The 25,679-nt window shown below is 30.2% G+C and overlaps 10 protein-coding genes across 10 annotated transcripts; 3 read left to right on the top strand and 7 right to left on the bottom strand.

The window, feature by feature from the left end:
• Positions 1 to 157: 157 nt before the first annotated feature.
• On the top strand, positions 158 to 1,344 carry hcpC (chromo domain-containing protein; the record flags this gene model as incomplete). Its single annotated transcript, XM_020579918.1, has 3 exons — positions 158 to 250; positions 327 to 821; positions 1,252 to 1,344. 3 exons carry the CDS (start codon positions 158 to 160, stop codon positions 1,342 to 1,344), a joined length of 681 nt encoding a protein of 226 aa, XP_020430593.1.
• Positions 1,345 to 1,402: 58 nt separating this feature from the next.
• On the bottom strand, positions 1,403 to 4,609 carry PPL_09120 (uncharacterized protein; the record flags this gene model as incomplete). Its single annotated transcript, XM_020579917.1, has 6 exons — positions 1,403 to 1,561; positions 1,642 to 2,124; positions 2,340 to 2,883; positions 2,942 to 3,252; positions 3,317 to 3,888; positions 4,414 to 4,609. 6 exons carry the CDS (start codon positions 4,607 to 4,609, stop codon positions 1,403 to 1,405), a joined length of 2,265 nt encoding a protein of 754 aa, XP_020430592.1.
• A 59-nt stretch (positions 4,610 to 4,668) lies between these two features.
• PPL_09119 (protein kinase) lies at positions 4,669 to 7,075 on the bottom strand (the record flags this gene model as incomplete). Its single annotated transcript, XM_020579916.1, has 4 exons — positions 4,669 to 4,782; positions 4,886 to 4,956; positions 5,031 to 5,670; positions 7,016 to 7,075. The coding sequence occupies 4 exons, from the start codon at positions 7,073 to 7,075 to the stop codon at positions 4,669 to 4,671; spliced, it is 885 nt and encodes a 294-aa protein (XP_020430591.1).
• A 3,130-nt stretch (positions 7,076 to 10,205) lies between these two features.
• Positions 10,206 to 11,808, bottom strand: PPL_09118 (beta-ketoacyl-[acyl-carrier-protein] synthase family protein; the record flags this gene model as incomplete). The annotated part of the gene is made up of 4 exons (XM_020579915.1): positions 10,206 to 11,091; positions 11,185 to 11,285; positions 11,377 to 11,487; positions 11,599 to 11,808. 4 exons carry the CDS (start codon positions 11,806 to 11,808, stop codon positions 10,206 to 10,208), a joined length of 1,308 nt encoding a protein of 435 aa, XP_020430590.1.
• A 282-nt stretch (positions 11,809 to 12,090) lies between these two features.
• On the bottom strand, positions 12,091 to 13,091 carry PPL_09117 (sterol desaturase family protein; the record flags this gene model as incomplete). The annotated part of the gene is made up of 3 exons (XM_020579914.1): positions 12,091 to 12,544; positions 12,627 to 12,769; positions 12,840 to 13,091. The coding sequence occupies 3 exons, from the start codon at positions 13,089 to 13,091 to the stop codon at positions 12,091 to 12,093; spliced, it is 849 nt and encodes a 282-aa protein (XP_020430589.1).
• Positions 13,092 to 13,794: 703 nt separating this feature from the next.
• On the top strand, positions 13,795 to 15,678 carry PPL_09116 (aldehyde dehydrogenase; the record flags this gene model as incomplete). Its single annotated transcript, XM_020579913.1, has 2 exons — positions 13,795 to 14,257; positions 14,333 to 15,678. The coding sequence occupies 2 exons, from the start codon at positions 13,795 to 13,797 to the stop codon at positions 15,676 to 15,678; spliced, it is 1,809 nt and encodes a 602-aa protein (XP_020430588.1).
• Positions 15,679 to 15,784: 106 nt separating this feature from the next.
• PPL_09115 (glutathione S-transferase) lies at positions 15,785 to 16,384 on the bottom strand (the record flags this gene model as incomplete). The annotated part of the gene is made up of 1 exon (XM_020579912.1): positions 15,785 to 16,384. The coding sequence occupies one exon, from the start codon at positions 16,382 to 16,384 to the stop codon at positions 15,785 to 15,787; it is 600 nt and encodes a 199-aa protein (XP_020430587.1).
• A 327-nt stretch (positions 16,385 to 16,711) lies between these two features.
• On the bottom strand, positions 16,712 to 17,867 carry PPL_09114 (uncharacterized protein; the record flags this gene model as incomplete). The annotated part of the gene is made up of 3 exons (XM_020579911.1): positions 16,712 to 17,089; positions 17,160 to 17,490; positions 17,785 to 17,867. 3 exons carry the CDS (start codon positions 17,865 to 17,867, stop codon positions 16,712 to 16,714), a joined length of 792 nt encoding a protein of 263 aa, XP_020430586.1.
• A 475-nt stretch (positions 17,868 to 18,342) lies between these two features.
• Positions 18,343 to 22,289, bottom strand: PPL_09113 (uncharacterized protein; the record flags this gene model as incomplete). Its single annotated transcript, XM_020579910.1, has 6 exons — positions 18,343 to 18,804; positions 19,236 to 19,297; positions 19,366 to 19,398; positions 19,849 to 19,906; positions 20,249 to 20,893; positions 22,275 to 22,289. The coding sequence occupies 6 exons, from the start codon at positions 22,287 to 22,289 to the stop codon at positions 18,343 to 18,345; spliced, it is 1,275 nt and encodes a 424-aa protein (XP_020430585.1).
• A 1,014-nt stretch (positions 22,290 to 23,303) lies between these two features.
• On the top strand, positions 23,304 to 25,532 carry PPL_09112 (uncharacterized protein; the record flags this gene model as incomplete). The annotated part of the gene is made up of 3 exons (XM_020579909.1): positions 23,304 to 23,322; positions 25,347 to 25,406; positions 25,453 to 25,532. The coding sequence occupies 3 exons, from the start codon at positions 23,304 to 23,306 to the stop codon at positions 25,530 to 25,532; spliced, it is 159 nt and encodes a 52-aa protein (XP_020430584.1).
• Positions 25,533 to 25,679: the final 147 nt, after the last annotated feature.

Genomic DNA, 25,679 nt, shown 5'->3' with positions numbered 1-25,679 from the left:
AAAAAACCCGCCTTCATTGATTAATTATTTACACCCTTTGAATTTTTTTTGGAATAAAAAACAAATAATTTTTAATATTAATATTTTGTAACTTCATTATAGTTGTTGTTCATTATTTATTTATATTTATACTTATTATACATAGAATAAAATAAAGATGGTAAAGAGAAAATCAAAACAACCAGAGCCAGAACCAGAGGAAGATAGCAATGAGTTTCAAGTTCAAGAGATCTTAGGATCAAAACATGTTGTAAGTACAGAGCTCTCTAACAAAGAAAAGAATATAAAAAACATTAATATTTTGATATTGATATTCAACGGATCAGAATGATAGAACATATTATTTAATACAATGGGTTGGATATGAAAGAAAAGATTGTACTTGGGAAAACTCAACACATGTTTTCTGCGATGAACTTATACAGCGATTCAATAAGGATCTCGACAAGAACAATAGCACAGATAAAGAAAAGAAAGCGCTCGAAGTGGAATTTCCATTTCCCGAGGAATATAATGACCCCAACTATCAGTCGGACGACGAAGCCGAGGAAGAGGAAGTGAAACCAGAGACAAAAAAAAAACAAAAGAAATCATCGAAATCAACTAAAAAATCAACGCCCAACACCAAAAAGAAACAGACTTCAACCACCTCAAAGACACTAACAAAGTCGTCGTCAAAGTCGACACCGGTCAAAGAGGAGAAATCGAAAGCAAAGCGAAACTCCACCTCTCACCTAAATGAAGTGCACGCCGGTTTCGAGTATGGCGACAAAGTTGAAACCATTCTAGGTTGTAAGATGTTGGATCAACTAAGCTTTTATGTAAAATGGTAAAGTGTTTGTTGTTTGACCGATTGGCAGTCAAGAATCAATCTAATCAAAACTGTTTGCTTTGATTTGCTTTTTTAGGGAAAACAAAGAATCGTTTACATATGTACCAAATCAAATAATTAGAGAGAGAGAACCACAAAAACTTATAGATTTCTATCAATCAAGAATACAAGTGAGTATCACCCACTCCATAATAAACAAATATCAAATCTAACAATGTTTGTCAAATCATTTATCTATAGTTTGAAAAAAAGAATTAAGGAATAACGATGGTAACAAGCATAACATTAATTATCATATACAGCTCCACAAAGATAAGATGAAAAGAAAGAAGAAAGAAAGAGAGAGAGAGATGTCAATGATTGTTAGAACAAATGAAGTAGAAACTTACTTTCATTTTCATCAATTATACTATCATTAGCCAAATATTATGTACACTTTAATTAATAACAATAATAATAATAATACAAAAGCAAAGCAAAATAATAATAACCAAGCTCAACAAGTTAATTAATAAATAGCTTATTTATAAGTTTTTTTTTTTTATATTCTTATTTTTTGTTGTTGTTTTTTTATCTTCTACCTTTTCTTCCAACTGTAATCCAACCATCTTCATCAGGTTCGTTTTTCTTTGGTTTTGGTTGTTCCTCTTCAACCATTGTGTCATCTTCCATCTCCATATCTCCAGATGCATCACCTGCATCAGTATCATCATCACTCGAATCATCATCCTGATAGCATCATGATTGTTAGTTAACTTGTTATTTGTAGTTTAATGTAGTGAATCAACAAAAAGATAATCACAACTTACCATTCCACTTGGATTTATACATTGGCTAATTGCAGTATTCATTTCTGTTCCGACTAATTGTACAACTTCATTAAACATTCCTTTGCAGCAAAAATTGAATATTTGTATGATGATTTCCGATACCTCTCTGTAAGAGTCATCCTCTGCGATTGTATTTAACTCGTTTGATAGACGATCTTCTAGAATCGACATAATCATATCTGGATACACTGGTTTTCCCATTAAGAATAGATCCAGTATATCTTGACGAATATCTTCTGCTTTCTCTTCCGATGATCTACCACCCCATGCATTCTGAACTGCCAACTGCAAAGCAGTCCATTGTAAGAAAACTCTCTTTACAGCTTGATCGAATACCTCCCAAATCTGTTCTTCTGTTAATGTTTGTTGTATTGGTTGTTGTTGTTGTTGTTGTGGTACTTGATTCATCATTATTATAATATAAATAATTGCAAAAAAAATAAATATAGAATAGAAATAGGACTATTTTAAATTACTTTCGTTCGTTTTTTTTTTTTAATATTACTATTTTTGAATAATTTAATTTATTTTTTTAAAAAATTATTTTGATTGCAGTGTTTATTGTATTATTGTATCACTCGGCAACACTTCGCTTTCAATAATATCATTGATTGGTCTTTTATATTATGTTATTATGATATCTTTTATTTATTATAAAATTTTAAACTTTTAAATACAAAGATTAAAATTGAAATTAAAATCAATGTTAAAAATAAATAGGTTCCTACTGGTGTTTTCTCTGGTTTGGTACTGTTGCTTGTTGTTGATGAATTTAAATGCACTTGCTCTAGTAGCTCAACACGATGAGCATTGCCAATGTCAGTGCGAACTATGAAAGATACAGTATATTTCCTGCTGACCAGTCGGTTGGATGATGTCTGATTCTTGGGAAGCAGTGTCGAGTTGTCATCTACACTAGCAAAGTAATGAGTAAGGTAGAATTCATTGTAGTTCACCGCTATTGCTATATCTCTATCGCCACCGGTATGTTTGATACATGGAGATAGATCGTCGTAGCTACAATCGGTTACATTAAACTCCTCGAAATCCGTTATCTTCTGACCATAGTCAGTCCAACAAATTGGTTGTTTGTCTTGTTGCAAACCATGATTATTATTATTATTATTATTATAACTATTAGTTTGTTGTTTCTCTAAAAGATTCCATCTAAATGTTAAACTTTGATGATTATTCATATTACAAATACCTGTTCTATCCAAACTTTAATTAAATTCTAAATTAGTTTGTATTTGTTTTGGTTTATATAAACTTTACTTACCCATATTCTCTCATACCACACATGTATTCGGCAAATAGTATTTCGACAGGTTTAAGGTAAAAGTTTTGTCTCAAATATGTAGACAGCGATGCCAGCTCTGTTCTCTTAAAAAGCAATCCATTCACACCGAAAGATGTTCTAATAAATTTAAAGCTAGGTAAATAGATTGTTGACTTTTTAATTAGATATGATAGAGTTGATAGTGAATTCGGACACATCCTAACATCGTCCTCCATAAACATAACATATTCACTCTTTTCTTTTGATACAATAGATAAAATATTTGATAACATCAATGTTTTTTCTCTTTTCTAAAAATATATTTTTAATATCATTAGTTTTAGTTATATTAATAAATTTACAATATACACTTACTATTGTACTTGGTATTGCCATTGGATTATTAATATCCTCTGGAACTATATCATCTATATCGTTGATGGTGTTTGTTTCCATGTATTTGATGGATTTCAGTTTGTATTTGCCAGCCAGTGTATTGGAATGATATTGTGTTGCATTATTACTATTATAAAGTGATACTATAAACTTGATATTGTCATTCGTATTTATATGTGTATTGATTGTGTTTAATAGATGACTAATGGACTGCTTTAAATTATCATAGTTATCAGTATTAAATGTTGATTGATTATTTATTTTATAATTAATATTATTGTCAATGACCAAATTTGTTAAAATGATTATATTGATTGTTTGATCTAAGTGATATCGTTCTGTATCTTGCTTCTGATGATTAGATATCAATGGAAGATGATATGATTCTTTCTTGGGTATCGATTTCAATATGGCATCTTTCTTTTTGGTAGTATAATAATTATTGATATTATTGATATCGGTTGTATATATATCTTCTCCTTGGTTATGATGACGATCTTCTATTTCATCATGATTTAAATAAATATATATAGATAGATTGAAAATGACAACTAAAACTAACAAAACTGGAAAACAACTTCGACATAAACTAGAAATTTCTTTCATTTATATATATCTAAATATTATATATATATATTATTTAGATATATATACTTAAAAAAATAGATATATACAATTTGATTTATTTTAGGTTACTGCTATACAATCATTTAAACAATTAATTTTTTATTCATTATTCATTAAATTAGTTTAAAAAAATAAAGTTGTTTATTTCACCCCACCCCAAACACACCAAATTTGCTGATTGATTTAATTGGATTGGAAGCTATTTAATCCAAAAATAAAAATTAATAAAAAAAAAAAAAAAAAAAAAGTCTGAATTTAATCTTAACCTTACCATATACTATTAATAAACTGTTATTCATATAAAAAAAAACAAAAAAAAAAACAAAAAGATAAAGAGTCTGAATTCACCTTTAAATAAATAAATTGTATTTTTATTTTAGGTTGGTACATTGTCACTTCGAACTCGTCGAATTTCTCAAGAATGTCCGTGATGAATGGTAAATAAATGCTATCGACTCCACGCTTCCAGATATTGTCATAGTCGGCTGAGATCAATGCTTTCACACGATCCCTTGTGTCCTTAAGGATCTCTGGTGTGAGGTAGGTTACTATCGATTGAATGCCAACCATCATTCCGTGTTGAATGTAGAGACCAGCGTTTTCGTTCAAGTTGATTTTACATTGTTTGTTGACGGTTTCGCGCATCTTTTTGATTTGAGTGCATTCGGAGTATGGATTCGAAAAGATTGAATAGAGAAGTGATTTCAGACGATTGATGTGCTTGTGGTAACCGACTGTGAAAGAACTGTTGACAATGAAGTTGATTCTGGTATCCAGAATGGTAAAATTCCAACCATCTTTGGATGGTGTATCGTTGGCTATAATATTTAAAAATTCATTCTCGCTTTTCTCCCAGAAATTGTTGAAGCGATCAAAGTTATTACAAAATAAATCGAAGGCCATGATTTGACCCAATTGTACATATTTCTTTTCATTAAAAAACTCTTTTATATTTAATTCACCAAGTGGTTTTCCTTCTACACACTCCATAACTAGTTTTATGAAAATATTAAATTAAAGTTAATAAAAAAGTTGATATCTCTTTATAAATAATAAAAATATTTACCCAAGAAAAATTTCTTTTTCAATTCTTTTTTAAATAATAAATCGGATGAAAATCTTTGTAGATTTTTAGACATTGAAGCGAATTCGGGTGTAGAATATTCAACTAAACGCATGGTTGGAATTGGGATACGGCATATGGTAGCAAGAATGGAGGAATAGACCTCTTGTGTGATATTGTTTGATGTTTTCAACATTACTTTAAAGTAATGTTCCTTGTCATCGACTAACTTTGAAAATGTAACGTAAAATAAACTGAATGTATTCTTTTGATTTTTATATTGACAACTTTCGACATGGACAACTCGACTCCAGTCCAAATTATGAATGTTTGATGGTAGTAGTTTGCTGTTAGCGGGGGGTTGGAATTTGTCGGATCCGTCAGAGCTGCTATTATCGTCTGCTATACTACTACTGCTGCTACAATTCTTGTGACTACTACTACTGCTTCCTATACTGCCGCTATTCAAATGCTTCTGCATGTTCCAGTCTTGTTGCTGACAGGTTGTAATAACGTTTGTTGAGTTGCTAACACTGCCGCCCAGACTGAAATTATCGTCTATAAATAAATGGGTACTACCAGCACCACTGCTTCCACCAGTTAGAAATGTAAGACTGGTGGACAAGGTTGGCTCTCTCTCCATCTTATGGAAAATAAAATATATATAAAATATATATATAGGAAAAAAAAGATATTTTTTTTCTACTTTGTTATTTCTACTATTTGGTTATTATAATATGATACTAAAAGGAATAAAATTTTAATTAATGAATTCGTATGATATATATAAATTTATGTATTGTTGTAAAATTATTGTTGTTATTGTTATTGTTATTGAGAGGAATGGAATTTTAATGGGAAAAACAAAAATAAACAACAATAACAATAATGAGTGGAGTGGGATTGCTATAATTATGAATTATTACTGTTGCAACTAGTTTGAATGAATAATACCAATATATAAATAGTAATGAATTAAAAAACAAATACGAATAGTGTGCTAAATATATACTACTTAAACTAATATAAGTATAGAGGCAGCAGAGTGAAAGGAAATAGAAAGAAAAACAAAAACTATTAATGGTATTATTATTATTATTTAATTTTCATTAATATTACTAAATACTATTAATTATATGTTTATTGTTGTCCTGACTGAATGAATGCTGAATGACAATAGTCTGTCTGACTTGTTGTATTACTATAGATGGTCTAGAGATTGGACAAGATAAAATACAACAATAAAAACAATAAATAATATAAAAAACCTTGAATCCTGGAATATGGAATAGGTGGAAAATTATGAATATTGAAAATTATTTATTATTAATGTTGAGAAATAGAATCCAAAATGAAATTAAATTGAATTGGTATTTTTTTATATTATTGTTTGATGGTTGCTACTGTTTTGAATCAATAAACAAATCCATTTCATTAATGTTGATGTATCTTTCCGATACTCTAGTAGAGTGGATTAGTGTCAAACACAGACAAACACACCAAGCAGATATACACCCCTCACCAAAACAATACAACAACAGTTAACTCAAATTATTAGTGCAAATTTGATTCTTTATTTGTCTTTGTTTGATGGTGGTAGTGGTGGTCGACAGATAGGTGGGTGATAGAAAGATGTGTGGTAAGTGTGGATCATATATACATATATATAAATAAATATATATGTATAAATATATGTATATATAAATTTTGAAGTGGTTACTCATTATTGTTGTTTGTGGTTGTGGCAGTGGTGTTGTATTGTCACTGCGAGAAAATAAATATAAATTAATGCATTTGCGAAAAGTAGATATTCACAAGAAGAAGGAAAGGAATATGATTATTATCATCATGTTTATTGATATTACTATGTTTTCTTGACAATGACAGTAGTTAATATGGGATGGGGTACGGTGATTTGTAATTGAATGGCTATTATGGTAATAGTCAAATATGACAATAACACATTGTTATTGATTCAAAACAAATACCAGCCAATAAGAAGTAATTATATATTTATATAACATAATAGTTTCACGATAATATTTCATTTCCCAACGGACACTCAGTGTTTGTGTGTTAGTGGATAGATAGATGGGGTTAAACTTATCTATTGACTGTGGTAGATAGAATGGTTGTATACAAAACCAACGAATCAGGAAATAATGATGTTATTGATATTACTACTATTGTTGGTGTTGTTGTTGTTGTTTATCGATATGATATGTTTAAAAAAAGTGAGGGAGAGATAGAGATAGATAGAGAGTGTGTGTTAGATTCAGAGAGTGTAATATCCAAGAAAGGTAATTCAAAAAAGCACCATATACAAATATAGTTAAGTATTTATTGTTATTGCATACTCAACGTTCTTTGCCCCACAGAGTTGACACACTATAAAATCGAAATGAACAATTAAGAAGAATAAGATGTATTATTACTATTCATCTTTGTTGTTGTTGTTATTGCTGCTGCTGCTCTTACATTCACAGTACTGTATATTATCATCATAATTAAAATCATCATAATTATTTGCATCATAAATAGTATTTATACTACCACCACCACTACTACCACAAACCAACAAACAAACAAATAACAATAAAAAAACAATAACCACAAATGAAAAACCATATAATATAAATAGTACTATAAATAAAATAATATGAGCTAATTTATTTGATCCACACACACTAACACATAGATTGATTAAACAATCCCCCCTTTTGTTGTTGTTGTTATTGTATATAAATGGTTATTATCATTTTGTCATATATGGTATAATCTAACCAAACAAATGAGGAATTGTTGTTTTTATGTGTTTTACTTCTTTTTTTTTTTTTTTAATTTAATTTCATTCATTTCGATTGGAGCATTTGTGGCGAAAATAGGATCGATTGATCATTGGTGAAATTTAGTTTTATGGTGTGGTAGTATAAATATACTAGAGTGTGGTGTGTACGAATGATTTAGGAACTGAAGTTGTTCCGCTTTGGCATTGGTGTGAAAACATATGATTGATCTGTATATGATTGGAAACTATGTATTTTTATATATAGATTAAAACAAATCAAAAATAGAGATGGAATTTTTCTAAATCTTTACCTTTTATTGGTTTCAATTTTTAATTGAAAGTTATATTTAGGAGGAGTACAACAGAATTGTTGAATTATGAGGTTTTATTGGATCTGCTTGATTAAGTCTATTCTATACTATTTTTAATCTATATAATCTATATACACATAATATACACTTGAATTTAATTATAACTACTTTATCTGATTGATCAAATCAATAATCAAAAACAATAAAATATATTAAATTAAATCAATCAATAAATAATTTAAAGATTTGTAGTTTTGTTTTATATTATTATGAAATAATAACTGTGTTGTTGTTGTTGTGTTTGTGGTGTTTGAGTTATTTTGATGTTTATCTAAGTTGTAAATATAATTGTTTGTTCTACTCTTGACAGAACATCTTTTTTGTAGTTGTAATTCTTGATGCCACTAGAAGAAAAGAAGGAAAGAAGAAGGTAGATGGATTAATTATAATTCTAATTAATTAAAAAACAAAATAAAAAAAAAAAACAAAAAGAAAAAAAAATAAGTAGCTCCTCATAAAGAAAATTTAATAAAATCAAAATGGAGAAAACTATTCATTAAAATTAATCACACAAATTCTTCTATATTTAGTAAAAATTAGGTGAAATGATAAAAATTTCCTTAATGAGATAATTCCTGATTCACTGTTGTAATGGGGGATTAAAATGTTTTTTTTATTTACCTTTTTTTTTTGCAAATTGAAAAAAAGGGTATGTGGGGTGGTGTTCCCTCATCAAACAAAAAGTAAAATCATATGAACAGGACCAATACACACTCATTCACCCAGCAATGCCTCATTTTAGGAAATCTTTTCATGATCATTCATATTTGATCCCCACTCTGTAGTGTCTTTTCTTTGAGGTTTCTAATTTTTCGAAATAGAATTCATCACTGCTGGTGATTGAGAGTGAGTGTGTTTGCACAATGGAAATATTTGATTATTTTCAAGATATCAAACCAAACCCACCACACATACCCTTCAACAAAGAAACACCTCTGACATTATTCAGATCTTTTTTTTTTTTTTTTGATTGATTTTAGTTCTTTAAATGGAATTCAGTGGTTGATGTGTGATATGGATCTAGGTTGATCCTTCAAATTTTTGAATTCAAAACCACACGTTTAATATTCAGTTCAAAAATACAGACCAATCATTAATTAGAATTACACAACAATATTATTCAGACAACAACAAGATCACTCACACCCCTTTCACCTCAAACAACAATAAACAACTGATTTATTAAGTGCAAACAAAACAGTAAAGTACAAGTATGAGGAAAAAATTTTCCTTTTCTAGTAAAAATATACCTATGAGTTGTTTAGTTGGAAGGTTATGTGTTAAGTTTAATTATTCATTGATCATGTATTTTATGTTTTGTCAATATCAAGCAATTGGTGATTGTTTTTTTAATCATATGATATCCATTCATTGGTAATTACTATCTATTCACCAAAGATATACAATTAACTATCTCACGTGTGAGTCTTAATCAATAAAAGTAAGTTACATTACTAGGTTTGTTACTTTTCTAAAATCTTAGTAAAAACTGTGAGATGGTTTGTTTCTTTTAAATGTATTTTAAGTTGTTTCAGACCCTGTTCAACATAATCAAAAAAATAAAAAAAATTTGTGCAAAAATAAAATAACACAATATTTACTCACACCCCAACACAACACACAAAACTGAACGATACAAAAATTAACAAAAAAAGTAATTATTTGAACTAATGTGTGCAATATCTATTATTCACTACAAAATTTAGTTTAATTAAACTAAGATGAAACTTACCAAGTGATAAGAATATCTCCAAAGAAAACTTCAAACCTTCTGGTATCACTTTTTATGTACCCATTTATTTCTACCATGGTAATTAATTATCATGAATATGGGTGTATTTATAATCTTTTTTTTTGTTTGTTTTTTTCTAACTGACTTATAATGGTAAGTATTAATTAAATTGTAAAACAGTAATTGATTGGCAATGTTAATTGTTTGTATCTTATAAAATAATATTTGGTTGATATGAATTGATTTACAAAATGGTTGTTGTTGTAGTTTGGAAATAAATAAATATTTTAATTGTTAAATTTTTTGAATAACAAGGTTGCATTAGTTCCACCAAATCCAAATGAATTCTTCAGTACTATATTGATTGATTTTTGTAGTGGTTGGTTGGCAACTAAATGCAATCCAGCTGCATGTGGTGTCGGTTGTTGAAGATTGAGATTGGGTGGGATAAGATTATTATTGAGCGCCAGTATGGAGAATATCGATTCAACACTACCGGCAGCACCCAACAAATGACCAATTGCACTTTTATTTGAAGTCATCGCTAATCTACTACTATTGTTATTTGAATTATTTCTATCAATTCCAAAGAGATCGATAACTGCTTTGCATTCAATGGCGTCGCCAAGTGGCGTGGAGGTGGAATGAGCGTTAACATAGTCGATCTGCTCGAGTGGATTGGTTATCGCTGCCTCTCGGATCGCCTGAGACATTGAACGACGCGCTCCTTCGCCAGACGGCTCCGGTGCCGAGATATGGTGCGCGTCCCCACTGGCACCATAGCCGAGCACTTCGCAATAGATGTGAGCTGACCGCGCCAAAGCATGCTCCAGCTCCTCCAGCACCAGAATACCAGCACCCTCACCCATAACAAATCCATCTCTTCCTTCGTCGAACGGTCTGCTCGCTTGTTGCGGACGATCGTTATACTTGGTGGACAGTGCTTTCATTCGAGAGAATCCTATGATCGACAACGCATTGATTGATGCTTCCGTACCTCCACACAACATAACATCCACTTCACCATACTTTATCTTCCTGAATGACTCTCCAATAGCATGAGCGCCAGTTGCACACGCAGATACCACTGAGAGATTTGGTCCTTTAATCTTATTCAATATACTAACAATTCCTGACGCTTCATTTATCAATATCCTTGGTACAAAGTAAGCACTTAATTTATTCATTCCCTGTTGTTGTTGTTGTTGTTGTTGTTTGGTTAAAATAAAAGTAACGATAACAATTAGTTAATAATCAAAAACAAACAAACAAACTTGGAATAAGTCAACACTTACTTGTGATTTTATCTTATCATATGCACTTGTAACTTCTCCTAATGCACCTATACCACTACCTATATAGACACCCTTATTTTTTTCGAAAGAAATAATAACAGTTGTTAATATTAACTGGTGATTTCGATTTGACAAATCAATCATAAACATTTGTTGTATTTACTGTTCTTTCTTGTAGTTCAACATTATTGAGGATATCTAATTTTGAATCTTGTAAAGCGTCTTGTGATGCTACAATTGCATACTTTATGAAATCACTACATCCTGATCTAACCTTTAAATAGAACGATTAGAAAAATGATAATTGATCAATCAACCAACCAACCAACCAATCAACCAAGCAAGCAAGCAACTTGATTAGTCGAACAAAGAATCACTATCATACTTGTTGTGGAATTAAAGCATCATTGAATTGATATGGATGTTCATCACCTCTTGGTATCTGAGCGGCTACCTTACAAGGTATATCTTTAAACTCCTCGAACGATAACGGTGCTATTGCACAACTAGAATCTACCAACCTACTCCAATTATGTTGTACACCTCTACCAAAGGGTGTCAACATACCTAAACCTGTAACAACCACTCTTTTCATTCCTCTACTGGTTTTATTCTATTTTATTTTTCTTTTTATTTTAATGTTATAATACAATAATATAATTAACAATGTTAAACTAATCAGTCATATGATCAACCAATTATAATGCTTAAATCATTGAAAAAAATTTAACAAATAAAAAAACGAAAAATAAATCTGATAAGTTAACACATAATCATTATTAGATTGTGACACGCAGTTCACTGTGATTCTTGACAAAAAAATAAAAATAAAATAAAACTATTTATTAATATCTTTTTATAGTATTATTATTATTTATTAATTTGATTTGGTTGGTGACTTCTTCTCTTTGTAGGTTCCGAGTAACTTATCGAGCCAGGTGAAACGTGATCCGTAGTTGCAGGTGAACTCCTTGTGATGGTAGTCGTGGAAGGCGGTACCTCCGTAGGTTGGCAACAAGTTGAATGGGAACAATTCAATGTCGTATCCAGAGTGGGTGAGCACTGCATCGAGTTGACGTAAGATGAACCACGAGTAGAATGTAATAAAGTGTGGTCGCAAAATGAATGCTGGTGCGAATGTTGCCAATCCGAGGAATACAACTTCAACTGGGTGTGCATAAGAAGCTGTGAAACCAAATGGTGCAGTGTAGTAGTGGTGCTCCTTATGAATGTTCTTGTAGAACCATGGAGTATGGAAGAATCTGTGCATCCAATAATGGAAGAAATCCTCTCCAATCAAACATAATAACATATCAAATAAAAATCTCCATCTATTATTATAATAATAAATAAATATTAATTAGTATTTATGAATATTACTTTAGGTAGTATTTGAATGATTATAATACTTACACAGGTGGCAATGGAAGGGAATGTTGCATTCCAAGAATTCTCGAGAATGGGAAAGAAATGATTCCAAGTGGAAGAACAATTAGAATATAATTTGTAACAAGGTTATTAATACATCTTTTAATATCATCGCTGGTTGGATATTTCTGGTAAATGTAAATCATATAAATTAATAAAAAAGTGTATGAAATTTTAAAAATTATTATTTATAATTACCTTGATTTGAATCTTTCTTGATTGGAACCAATGGAACTTGTCACAGAAATAAAAGAATAAACCACCGAGTGCATAAAGAAATGCCATTGAGAGATAGAAAATAAGGAACAATCCAAATTCACCGTAGCTCTCTAAAATCCAGAGCCAGGTATATTCGATAAAGTTTGTAGGTTGTGGATCTGACAAGGCGATGCTGTGTACCTCGCTCGATTTAAACAACTCGTACAACTGTTCTCTGATTTGAGCAATCATTTTCTTGTTGTTATTCTATACGAATGTACTAGTGTATTACTACCGCGATAAAAATACGTAAATTTGATATTTAACCTTGATAAAAAAAAAGGTAAGACAAAAATAATAATTTTAAAAACAAGTACAAGTACTACTAATAACTATATATGAAATAACAACAATATATATAACAAACTACAAAGTAAGAACTTCTTTTGCTTTGTTTTGTTTTTAATTAGCTAACTACTAAATAAACTATGATGAATCACTAATACAAAACAAACTAAAAACAAACAAAAATAAAAAATAACAAAAATAATAAAAAAAAAAAGAAAACAAAACTAAAAAAACTTGAAAAATAATACTTTTTGGTTTAGCCCTCCACCATCAGATCATCTTGTGCTCTTCTTTTTTATGATCACTCACTTCATTCGTTTTAAGAAATTCTTGTCTGAAGTGTGATGAAAAAAAAAAAAAAGATTTTTAATTTTTTTTTAATTTTTTTTTTGATTTTTTTTCTTTCCAAAATAACCTTTTACAGTTTGACCTTCATCATAATTAGTGATCATTGTTTTGTTTAAACACTTAATCCACGATCAATTTCCCACTCGAGAGTACTTTTTAAGGATTCCAAGCAATCTAAACAAGTGACGAAAGAGTGACGGAATTCAAATAGAATTAAGTTTACCAATATTACACACTAGCAAGACAACAACATTGGAAAATGGATCAATTTATCAATAAATTTGAAGAATCAGTTCAATCTACATTCGGTGTCGATGTTAAGGCCTACGATGAAATCGTCGGTTACAAGAATGCCACTTTCTACCTCTCATGGGCATTGAGTACAATCATTGCTTTTATGGTGGTGCGTTGGTTGTTTGGATCGTCTTCGGCTCGTTTGCCAAAGCGTGAAGCTCGTCCCGTTGGAGTTTCACCAGCATCCAAAGGAACTGGACCAACTATCGAGTGTGTCAATCCAGCCACTGGAAAGCTCATGGGAACCGTCAAGGCTCTCAAGGCTGACGAAGTCAAACAGACTTTGGAGGCTGCACGTATCGCCCAAGCCGAATGGGCAGAGACCTCTTTCGCCGAGCGTAAACAAGTACTCCAGGATTTCATCGACATGTTCATCAAATATGAAAAGGAAATCGTTGAATCCTCAATGAGAGATACTGGTAAAACAAGTAAGTTATTAGATTATTAGTTAGTAATGAAAGTTAATTAACAACAAATCTTTTTATTTTTTTTTCTGTGTACAGGATTTGAAGCAACATTTGGAGAGATTTTGACAAGTTGTGAGAAATTGAGATATTTGATCAACTATGGTGAAGATGCTCTCAAGACACAAAAGAGACGTGTTCCAATGTTGATGGGTACTAAATCTGCTCGTTTAGAGTATCATCCACTCGGTGTCATTGGTATCATCATTCCATGGAATTATCCAGTTCATTCGATTATCTCTGCTGCTGCCGCTGCCATCTTCTCAGGAAATGCAGCATTGGTTAAGGTTTCCGAGTGGTCCACTTACTCAAAGGTTCTCTTTGAGCAATTGATCCGAGAAGTTCTTGCCAAGCGTGGACACAATCCAGATTTGATTCAGTTGCTTCCAGGTATGGGTGAGACTGGTGAGGCTTTGGTTCGTAGTGGAGTCGACAAGATTTTGTTCATTGGTTCGCCAGCCACTGGAAAGCGTGTCATGAAGGCTGCCAGTGACAATTTGACCCCGGTCATCTTGGAACTCGGTGGAAAGGATCCAATGATTGTTTTCGACGACGTCGATCTCGACTGGGCAATGGGAATCGTTCAACGTGGATGTTTCATCAATTTGGGACAGAACTGTATCTCGTCGGAGCGTGTCTTTGTTCACGAACGTGTCTACGACAAGTTTGCCAAGTCTTTGGCCGACCTGATCAACTCACTCAAGCAAGGTCCACCCGAATCAGGACAAGTCGATTTCGGATCGATGACCATGCCAGCACAAGTCGACAAAGTAGAGCACCTCGTCAACACCGCCATCAAGGAAGGTGCGAAATGTTTGGCCGGTGGAAAGCGTCATCCAGAACACAAGGTAGGTCACTTCTTCATGCCAACAGTCCTCGCTAATGTAACTGAGAAGATGACTATCTTTAACGAAGAGGCATTCGGTCCAGTTGCCACACTTGTCAAATTCAGCAATGAAGACGATTTGGTTCGTATGGTAAATGGTACTGCCTTTGGTTTGGGTTGCAGCATCTTGACTTCCGACTTGGCACGTGCCGAGCGTATTGGAAAGCGTGTACAAACCGGAATGTTGACAATCAACGACTATGGAGCATCGTATTTGGTTCAAGATTTGCCATTCGGTGGATGTAAGGAATCCGGATTCGGAAGATTCAACGGTCCAGAGGGTCTCCGTGGATTCTCACGTGAAGTCTCAGTTTTGACCGATCGTTTCGGTATTAAGACTCCAGTTCCACGTTTGATTCGTTACCCAATTGATCCAGCTGCAGTTGGTATCATTCGTCAAGCCATCTTTATGATCTATCAAGCAGGAGTATTCAACAAGATTAGAGCTGCCATCAGTTTCACATCTCAAGCAATTAGAAATCCAAAGTTATTAATGTAAAAAAAAATAAAATAAAAAAGACTAATTGTTGTTTAAACTTCTGAATAAATAAATGCTCTGGAAATAATTTTATTTATAAATACAATTGAATTTGTTGTTTTATAATTTATAATCTGGTGGTTGGTCTTGTTTTGATGTGCTCGGCAACAGATGGGATGGCAGCAATCTTGTTGTAGAATTGTATTAACAAGGTGAATGGTGCCAAAACTTCGAGAAGATTGTTGTGTGTTTGTTGATGGAAGTAGTCGAGCAATGCAAAGACAGAGATATCGGCAAGTGTAAGTCTGTTACCTACAAAGTGCTCACCACCAGCAGCCTTCAAGTGTTGTTCGAAACGGGTTAAATACTTTGGAGCTGTCTCTACTTTGAATTTGAGGTTGCTGGCTTCATTGTTGGCTGAGAAATATGGATTATAGACGTCCTGGGTAGCATGAACATATTGACTGATCAAGGCACGTTCGACTGCGGTGTTACCGTCCAAACCGTGGACCTCTGCAAGATATGATTCGATAGCGAGTGATTGTGACAAACTGATATTCTCATCTTCATAGAATGGGAGCTGTCCAAAGTTGGCCTTTTCTTTCAATTCAGCTGGAATCTCTTTTAATCTGACATCGTTGAAAGCAACACCTTTCAACTTGAGAATGAAACGAATTGTTTCAGCACGAGCTCTAGCATCGAAATAATATAAAGTTGGTTGTGACATTTTTAATTTATTTTGTTTAAATAAATTATTGAATCGAAAATTTAGTTATTTGTATTTTATTTTTAGTAATTTGATGTTTAAAATGATTAATCAGTAACATATTTATAGTATAATTATCAAATTTCAATATTTGCTTCCATCAATATCGTAACAAAAAAGAAGCATTTTTTGTTTTTTCATATGCTTCGCGATCTATTCTTTTCAAAAGACCTGCAAACACAACCAAACATTCTTTTTTTTTTGTAAAATTAAATTTAGTATTTTTTTTATTAATAAATTAAAATATATTATATTTTTTTTTTGTTTAATTAAATAGTAATTCGATTATCATTGTGATCTGTCAATTTGGCTGGGTGCTTCTAAACTTTTTTCAATGTCGATTGAGACTTGGTTGGTATTTGTATCGTTAGAATAGATTCCATCGGCATTCGATTGGTCTTCGGAGTTGTACAACTTCCTTACATCCATTTTCAATTCACCTTTATCTTCTTGGGAGCCAGATGAGTCAATATTGTTGGGCTTTGCTCTGTTGGCAGGATTTCTACTGACCAGAATTGCAATACCAACCATCAAAGTAGTAAAGCTAATAGAATCAACCAATCTATAAATATAATAGTTTGTATCGTTTTTATGGAGAAAAGCCCATATCAAATAAATATCTAGCATCATTATAAGAGTTACAAGACATGCAGACATTATTAGAATCTAAATAAAAAAAAAAGAGATGATTAATAAAGTTATTTTAAAAAGTAAATTAGTCTTTGTTATAACCTACTCTATTGTTTAGTGTAACTTTTCCAATTTTCCAATGTTTCGAATCTCTCCATAAGAGGAGACCGTAAACCGAATATCCAATACATAGAAGTCCTCCATAGATAATCATAAATAATATATAAATATTATTATAGAATAAATCGTAAATACTTGAATCATCTGGATAGTGAACTATTGGGATAAAAACTCCAATGAATACTAAATGAACCAAAATGAATATATAACTTCCATAATGATTTAAGGTAAAAATGGCATCTTTTACTTTGAAAACGTTCTCGTATAGTCTAACCCAGAGGAGTAAGAGCAAACTGTAGGATGAATACATTGATAACCTTGAGAATAGAAAACAAAACAGGGTTGTTTTCAAAAGTTTGTCAATGGTTCCATTTGAATAGCTCATTTGGTCATAGAGTTGGATAAAAATATATCTTACTGCCATATGTTTTTAGAGAAATTTATTAATAGTTTATTTTTTAAAAAAACAGGGTATTGAATGCTTACAAAACATTCCAATGGTAACAATATAGAATACTACCAATCTAAAAGTTAGAAACCCTCTTTGTTTAATGATGGATTTGAACATCATCCACACAATACTCAAAAATCCTCCTAGAAACACAAAGTACAAAGCTCCATTGGCATTTAATACTTTATTAATAATAGGGAAGAGAGGGGATAACATTTCCAAGTTCTCTTCTCTTAAATCCATTTTTTTATTTTTTTAGATATATAATTGTTAATAAATAAAAGATTTGTTTTAAAAAATGTTTTGTTTAAATTATTGAAACAATGTTCTTTAAATACTTAAAATAGATGATACACCAATTCTATTGACAATAAAAATTCACCACATCACATTGTTTAGAGAGTTTGTTTATTATAAATAAACACTTGAGTTTAAGATGAGAAAAATGTATAGAACATCAATGAGAAAGTGAATCCAGTATGATAGATAGTACGAAAAACATAAAAATTCTATCTTTCCCTCACTTGTACCTCTTAAAAGTTTGATGATCAATCCAAATAGGAATGAATATAACACCCCTATTACTTTTTAAATCAATAAAGAAAAACAATAAAATAACACAAAATTTAGTTCACATCTAACACTTAACACACAAAATCATACAAGTTATAATTTCTTGGGGCATTACATATAATTTTTATTATAAAAATATATTAACTTAGGTGTTACTGTTGGTAGTGGTGGTGGGAGTAGTATCAGCAGAGGCAACACTACTGTTTATATTGTTATCACTTGAAATATTTTTTTCTTCATCATTAACTGAATTTGTTTGAATACCATCTACTTCATCTACACATGAGTACATTCCATCCAAACTATTGGCGGTTGAAATTTCTGTATGAGGTGAAGGATTGGAAGATGGAATTTGATCCATATTAACATCGTTAGATCTATTTTTATCAGAGAAAGTTTCGTTACTGTTTTTTGAATTTTTTGGTGAGGAATCATTCTTTCTATTTAATACCAAAGCCAAACCTAGATTTAGAATAATGTATATAACTGAATCGATAGTTCTGTATAAAATCATATTGTTGTCTTTGTTTTGTTGAACATATTGGAATACTAAAAATATTTCTCTTAAAATAATTATCGAGAATAAAACTATTGATGTTATTAGAATCTAAAATAACGAGTAAATGAATAAATTAACAATTGAAATCCTTTTAAGTTGAATTTTTTAGAATAATAATAGTTTACCCTATCATTTAAAGCTATTTTTGTATTCTTTTTTGATTCTCTCCAAAGCAAAAATCCAAAAATGAAAAATCCAACACCAACTATAAATGAATAGATAATAATAAAGAGAATATATATATGATCGAAGAACAAAGAAAACATTTTGGAGTCTTCATCGAAAGCCATTATCGGAATGAAAATTACAAGGAAACTGACATGGATTAAAAAATAAATATAAGTTGTAAAGTGTCTGAATTTAAAAATTTGTTCTTTCACTTTGAAGACATTGTGGTACAGTCGAACCCAGAGATTTAGTAGCATTCCATATGAAGTATAAATAAGTAGTCTTGATATTATATAGCCTGCCAAAATTACTTTTCTAATGACTTTTTCATCATAAGAAATCAAATAGTATGTTGAGATATTTATGTATCTTACTAATATTAAAAAAAATTTGTTAAATAATTATTAATCTTTTTTTTGATAAATCAGATGGAATATTTACAATAAGTTCCCAATATAAGAGTTAAAAAAATTGCTATTTTAAAAGTGATTATCTTTTGTGACCTTATCATTGATTTTACAGTTAACCAGCCTATCATGGCAATAGTAACAATGAAAACAGAATATAAAATGCCATCTGAAATTTCAACTGACTCTATTTCCCAGAAATAAAACTGATTGTCAATGTTAGATAATATAGAGTCTCTTGTGATATTTTTACTTGTACTATTAGAATTGATCATTTATAAAATTATAAATTGTTAAAATAATTTATTATTGATCTGATAATATTTTCTGAACAAATTATATAATGTGAATAGGTTTCTTATATAAAATTTACACTTAATATTAATAGTTAAGCAAAACAAAAATAAAGTTTATTCTAAAAGACAGATTAGCTGAGAAAACACAACTTAAAAAACCTGTTGGTTATCGTATGTTCAAAGAGGGATTAAAATTAGAAAAAAGAACAAACTATATTTACCATCACCCACATATTGAGCAAATTTAATTGAAATAGTTTCAACTTTTAAGCAAACCATCTTCAATATTAAGCTGTGATTGTGTGGGGAAACAAATTTAAATGAGGTTGGGGAAATAAATAATATTGAAAAAATTTTTAAACAAACAACAAACTGTGTGAATGAATATCATTTGCCAAAGCTAGTTGATAAATTGATCAACTATCATTATTATTATTATGTGAAAAAGAAATAAATAAAAAAAATATATTAAATGTTATTTATAATAAATAATTTATTAAATTTAATTAAACTTCACCATCCTTCCAAAGGAGGTGAAATAACACAACTAAAAATGTTATCGTGCATTGTTTGGGTTATTGAGAAAATATGATTCTTTTTGTTTAAAAATTTGGGTAATACAATTTTTGGTTGCTTTAAACTCTTTAAATATTTGCTTGGATTGCTTGGAAAAAAGAAATTGATTGATGAATTATTATTACTATTATTGTTATTATTATTATTATTTAGAAAACTATTAATATTAATATTTATACTATTATTGTTAATGTTGTTATTACTATTATTGTTAATGTTGTTATTACTATTATTGTTATTGTTATTGTTGTTATTATTTAAATTATTATTTTCTTGTTCGTCACTATCTCTTTTTCTTTTTTTATCAGCGATTGGTGAAAAAGATGATTCGTGTTGTAAAGGAGAGGGTGAAACTGATTTTTTGCTTATTGGATTAAAAATGAATTCGGAACTATATCTATGTTGTAAACATTTATGTGATGGTTTAAAAGAGTCCTCTTGCTTGGAGGTGTTATTGTCGTTGGTGGCAGAGTGTGAATCGGTAGTAATAGTATTTATGGTGTGTATGGATTTAGAGGTGGTATTTGTGATTTCTTCGTCGTCTTCATCGTCATCATCGTCCAGCAGTTCAAAGAGGACCAATGGCTGACTGGCGAGTATTTCACGTTGTTTAAGTTGATGTGAGGTGGTGGATACACATGTGGGATGTATGAGATTGAATGTCTCAAGCTCTGGCAATAAGGAATCCATCTATTTGATTAATTTGATTTTTGATTGATTTGATTGATTGGTTGATTGGTTCTAATTAAATAAATAATATTATATAAATGTAAAAATATTTTTGTATTTTTTTATATATATAAAATAAAACTATTATCTTTTTTTTTTTTTTTATAAAAATAAAAGTTTGTTAGTTATTGATGTTGAGAGAAGCAGATAAAAGAAATAACTGTTATTGTATTAACTCTATTTAATGACAAGAGTGAGAGGAAAATAGAAATAGAGAAACTTAAGAAGAGACCGCAAAATAAGTAGTGAATATGGTGTGAGTAACAGAAGATTGTTGGTTGGTTTAGAGTAGCTGAGGATGTGTCTATTCAGATGGATAAGGTAAAGTGGGGTGGTAAATTAAATTAAGTAATGTTGTTGGTTATTGTTATACTATTATTATTGACAGTGGTGTGTGAGTGTGAGTGTGTTGGTGTGATAATAGTAATATAGTGGTGGGCGATTGAACAAATGGTTAATTAATTTGGGTTAACTATTAGAAATTCTAATTGGATGGTGGTGGTAGTGGTAGTGGTGTGTATGTTTTAGTGTGGGTGTGGTAATGAAATGAGTTGAACTGGGCCGTGGTGAGGGTTTAAGTGTGATATATAATATTAATATAGATATCGTATCCAATGTGTAAGATTATATATAGTGTTGGGCAACAACAACAACAGCAACAACAACAACACTAAATATACAATAACAATAATTCGATATATGAATTAATGTTAGAAAGTTGAAATGATTACAGTAATGATTTTATACTCTTTTAATTGACAATAATAAAGTTTACACATCAACAACAACCAACAACAACAACAACAACAACTAACAACCACCCACTTTCACCACCTCACAACAACAACAACAACACGACTCTACCATATTTATTGTCATTTCTTCTTTAGATGTTGTGTGTGAGTATCATTCTCACCCTATCTCATATTACCATTACGCACTTTTAGCTTGTAATATAATTTTCTGGTGTGGACAGATACATCTGTTTACAATCCCAAACTAATAGTTAAGATGGATTTGTCGTATTATCAGTGAACAAAAATTTAAAGTGGTGGGGTGTGTTTCTGATATAAAGTCATGATTGTGTGGTGACATGTGATTGTTTATAGTTGTTGTTGTTGTTGTTGTTTTAAAAGTGTGGTGGTATTCCATGTTTGTAGCTACAAAAACTCATATAATCGGCGACTTTAACACATCATTCTACCCGACTATCTAAATTTCAGGGTGTAAACAAAGAGTGAATGACAACCATTATAATTATCCTTTTGGTTTTGGAAATTCCAACACACTAAAATATCCATTTCATCACCATCATCAACAACAACTATAAACAACAACACACATATTCCAATGTCATAATTAATAAAATCAAGTGGGGTGTGGTTATTTAATGAAAAAGTAAAAAAAATAAAATATTAAGTTGATCGTGTGGTGTGTGTGTAAATTTGGTGGGTTAATTAATAGTCTTATATATATGGATATATGTATGATGTTGTTGAATTTTATTTTTAGTTGAGATTCAATAGATCAGTCCACTTTTGGCAAATCTATAATTTCGAAATCCATCTGTGATTGGTTCTCAGCTTGGCAAAGGTTTCATCAGATGTGTTTGTTTATTATAGAATGATTAAAGTAATGTGCTGTTACTATTGAGTGATGTTGGAAGTGTTGTTTGTTTATGTATGAGTAAAGTGGATTTGTTGACGAATGAAGAAGTGGTTGTAGTTGTTGGATGTGACAATGGTGTTAATAAACCAATTAAACATTGATTTAAACAACATATTAAAAATAATAATAATAAAAACAAACGACATCAAATATGATGAAATTTATAAATAAAAAAAGGTGTGTTAACTTGTTGGTTGTTAAAATAATAATAATAATTATCATTATTTTTTTTTTTTTTGATGTTAAAGATATTTGTGGTTATATATATAACACACAGATAGATAAAACGAATGAATCAATGCGCTGATGTGTTAGGTGTGTCTGTTGACAAGTAAAGTAATTTCCAACTGTGTAAGCAGTAATGTCATATAGATCTCAATAGCATGACATTGCAACTTTAGGTATAAAAAGGTGGATGGTTTAATTGTCGAATCAAATGTAGTGTATTTTTTGAGTAAATAGGGTGGTCGGTGTGTTGGTGTTGTCGATATATTTACACTCAACTATGATTATTGGATGTGTTGTTATGGTCAGGTGATAAATCCGTTTTTCTTCGTGTGGGTGAGTGTGGTGTACATTTATGATTGATGTTAACAATTAAAATTATTAATTAATAAATTGTTACGGATTGGTAGGTGGGTGATAGTGTTGTGGAATATGTTGTTGTAATGTAAAATATTTTTATTTTTAAATCAAAAAAAAAATGATTGATTTCAAAGGTGGTATTGATTGATTATGATATACATCATAAATGGTAATAAAACAGTTGGTTGATCACTTTAATAAATTTTGGTTGATGAAAAAAGAGAGAAAGATCTTTCCAAACGTGTGTCTCTGCATTTAAATTAGATGAGACAGACACATATGTGAAGTAACAATGATAAATGGAAATTGTTTAAATAAATAATAATTATGATTATTCTGGGAGTAATTATATGTATTACATTGAACAAATCTACTCTGGATTTTGATTTAATGTGGTAAAATTATATTTAAATAATTATGATCGTAGGATGATGATAATAATAATTATTTGTGGTAAATATAATTTTTACAAAATATAATTATTAAGATCTTTTATATATAATTAAAAAAATGTGGTAAAAAAATAGCTACCAATGGTAAGCCGATGGATAATTAAATAATAATAGGTAGATAAGGATAGATAAAATAGATAAAGATAGAAAAAGGCAATGTAGACTAATATTTACCAAAAACCTGTTCTGATTCAATTGAAGTATTGTATTATTTTAATCTTGACTGGCCCGTTTAATAAAGAGTGTAATTACTACTACTTATTTTTATTGATATATTTTTAAATTGTGATTGATGATGGTTGACCGATTACAATTAATTAAGTGATTGATTGACGGTTTTGTTGTTATTATTAGTGTTGTTAAAGAAAATCCTTCTTTTTCTTTTTTATCTATCTTTAATATCACCACGATTATTTGTATTTAAAAATGGTAAAAGTAGAAAAAAAAAACAATCAAAACAAACCTACCTAAATAAAATATTTCAACACACAAAACTTTAAAAAGACTCTTCTGCTTAAAATATATAAATTCGATCGGATCTTTTTTTTGTTGATTGTGCAAATAAGAGAAATCCCCCACAAACGCTGGTTAGATGAAGTGGGTTTCTCAGTTGGTAGAGGGTGATATATTAAATTTTAATTGAAATTTATTGAAATGACAGACAAACAACCACACTGAATCCCGTGTCAACTGGTTAAACCATCAACCATACACTGCCACAATCAACAATTCTGCAAAAACAATTCACCAAAAGATTTAATTATGGTGGTCTTGTGTGGTTGTTGCTGGTTTCTGATGGTTTATGTTTTTTTTTTTTTTCAGGTTATGTGGGTGGTGTGGTATTGATTTGCATCGTGTTTTAAAACAAAATTCAAAAATCAAAAAAATTGAAGTCCTTCAAAAAAGATGAGTGTTTCATCTCTGAAAGGGGGTGTCAAAATAAAAAAAAAAGCTTTCAGATAATTGCCCGATTGAAATCAAAAATCAGAACGATTTTCTTTTTTTGTTTTACACACACCATTATGATCCAAATCCTTTTGATTTTCTCTACAAAATTAGATATTAAATGGGGTAATAATTTAATTGCATACCGTCAATGATGACATATACACAATCTACAGATTTTTGTATAAAAAAAGCATCGAAAAACAAAGAAAGTCAAAATAAAGGTTGTTGATTTGCTATTCTTTGCGAGTTCTCTGAATCACCACACTGGTCAAATTAATTAATTTTTATTGTGCAAAGCTTGATAAAAAAAAATTGTAAACAATTTCATTTTTATTTTATTCAATTTTTTTTTGACAAAATATTTTCAACCTTCTCAAATTTTCAATATTTTTTCACATTTTATTTTTATTTTATTTTTACTTTAAAGGATATTTTTTAGATAAAAATCATGATGTCTGATCCACCCCACCCACAGGATAATTATTGATTTTTTTTGTAATGGTAACATATAATCAAAAGAAAAAGTGGGGGGAAAAAAAAAAAAAAAAAAAAAAAAAAAAAGATTTTCGAAAATAAAATAGAATAACAAACTTAACATTATTTTGTTAATCACAAAAATACATGATCTTTTTGTATGACAATTCTATAATTATCGAACCCTGCATACCTCTAAGATTCTCTTTACTTTGGCTGCTTGTATTACCATTTGTGTGCCGGTGATTTAAATTGTTTGAGTTGTTTTTAATTTTTTTTTAAAAAAGGTTTAAAATCACACCATAAATCAAATCAAATCTTAATTAATAGTGAGATGTTCCCTGCCAGTAATAGAATGGACACTTAGCTCTTATAGGTAATTATTAATAAAAGCAGCAACCTGTGGTATCAAACAAAATACAACTGCACACTATTGCTACTGTTGGGAAGTAGTCGCAACCAACTTACATTAGACTAATCTTGAAATATATTTATCCAACACAATCTCTTTCCTACAAATGTTTCTATAAGAGCCTCTTTCAACAATAGATTAGTTGACATATATATCATGAAAGGGATCATGATAATTGTTTTTAGAATATTAAAATATTACTTTGTTT

Source organism: Heterostelium album, assembly GCF_000004825.1.
Source record: "Heterostelium album PN500 unplaced genomic scaffold PPL_scaffold9, whole genome shotgun sequence".
In the NCBI taxonomy this organism is placed as follows: domain Eukaryota; phylum Evosea; class Eumycetozoa; order Acytosteliales; family Acytosteliaceae; genus Heterostelium; species Heterostelium album.
Note: the sequence above shows the minus strand (reverse complement) of the source record. Positions and strands in the feature narration are given on the sequence as shown.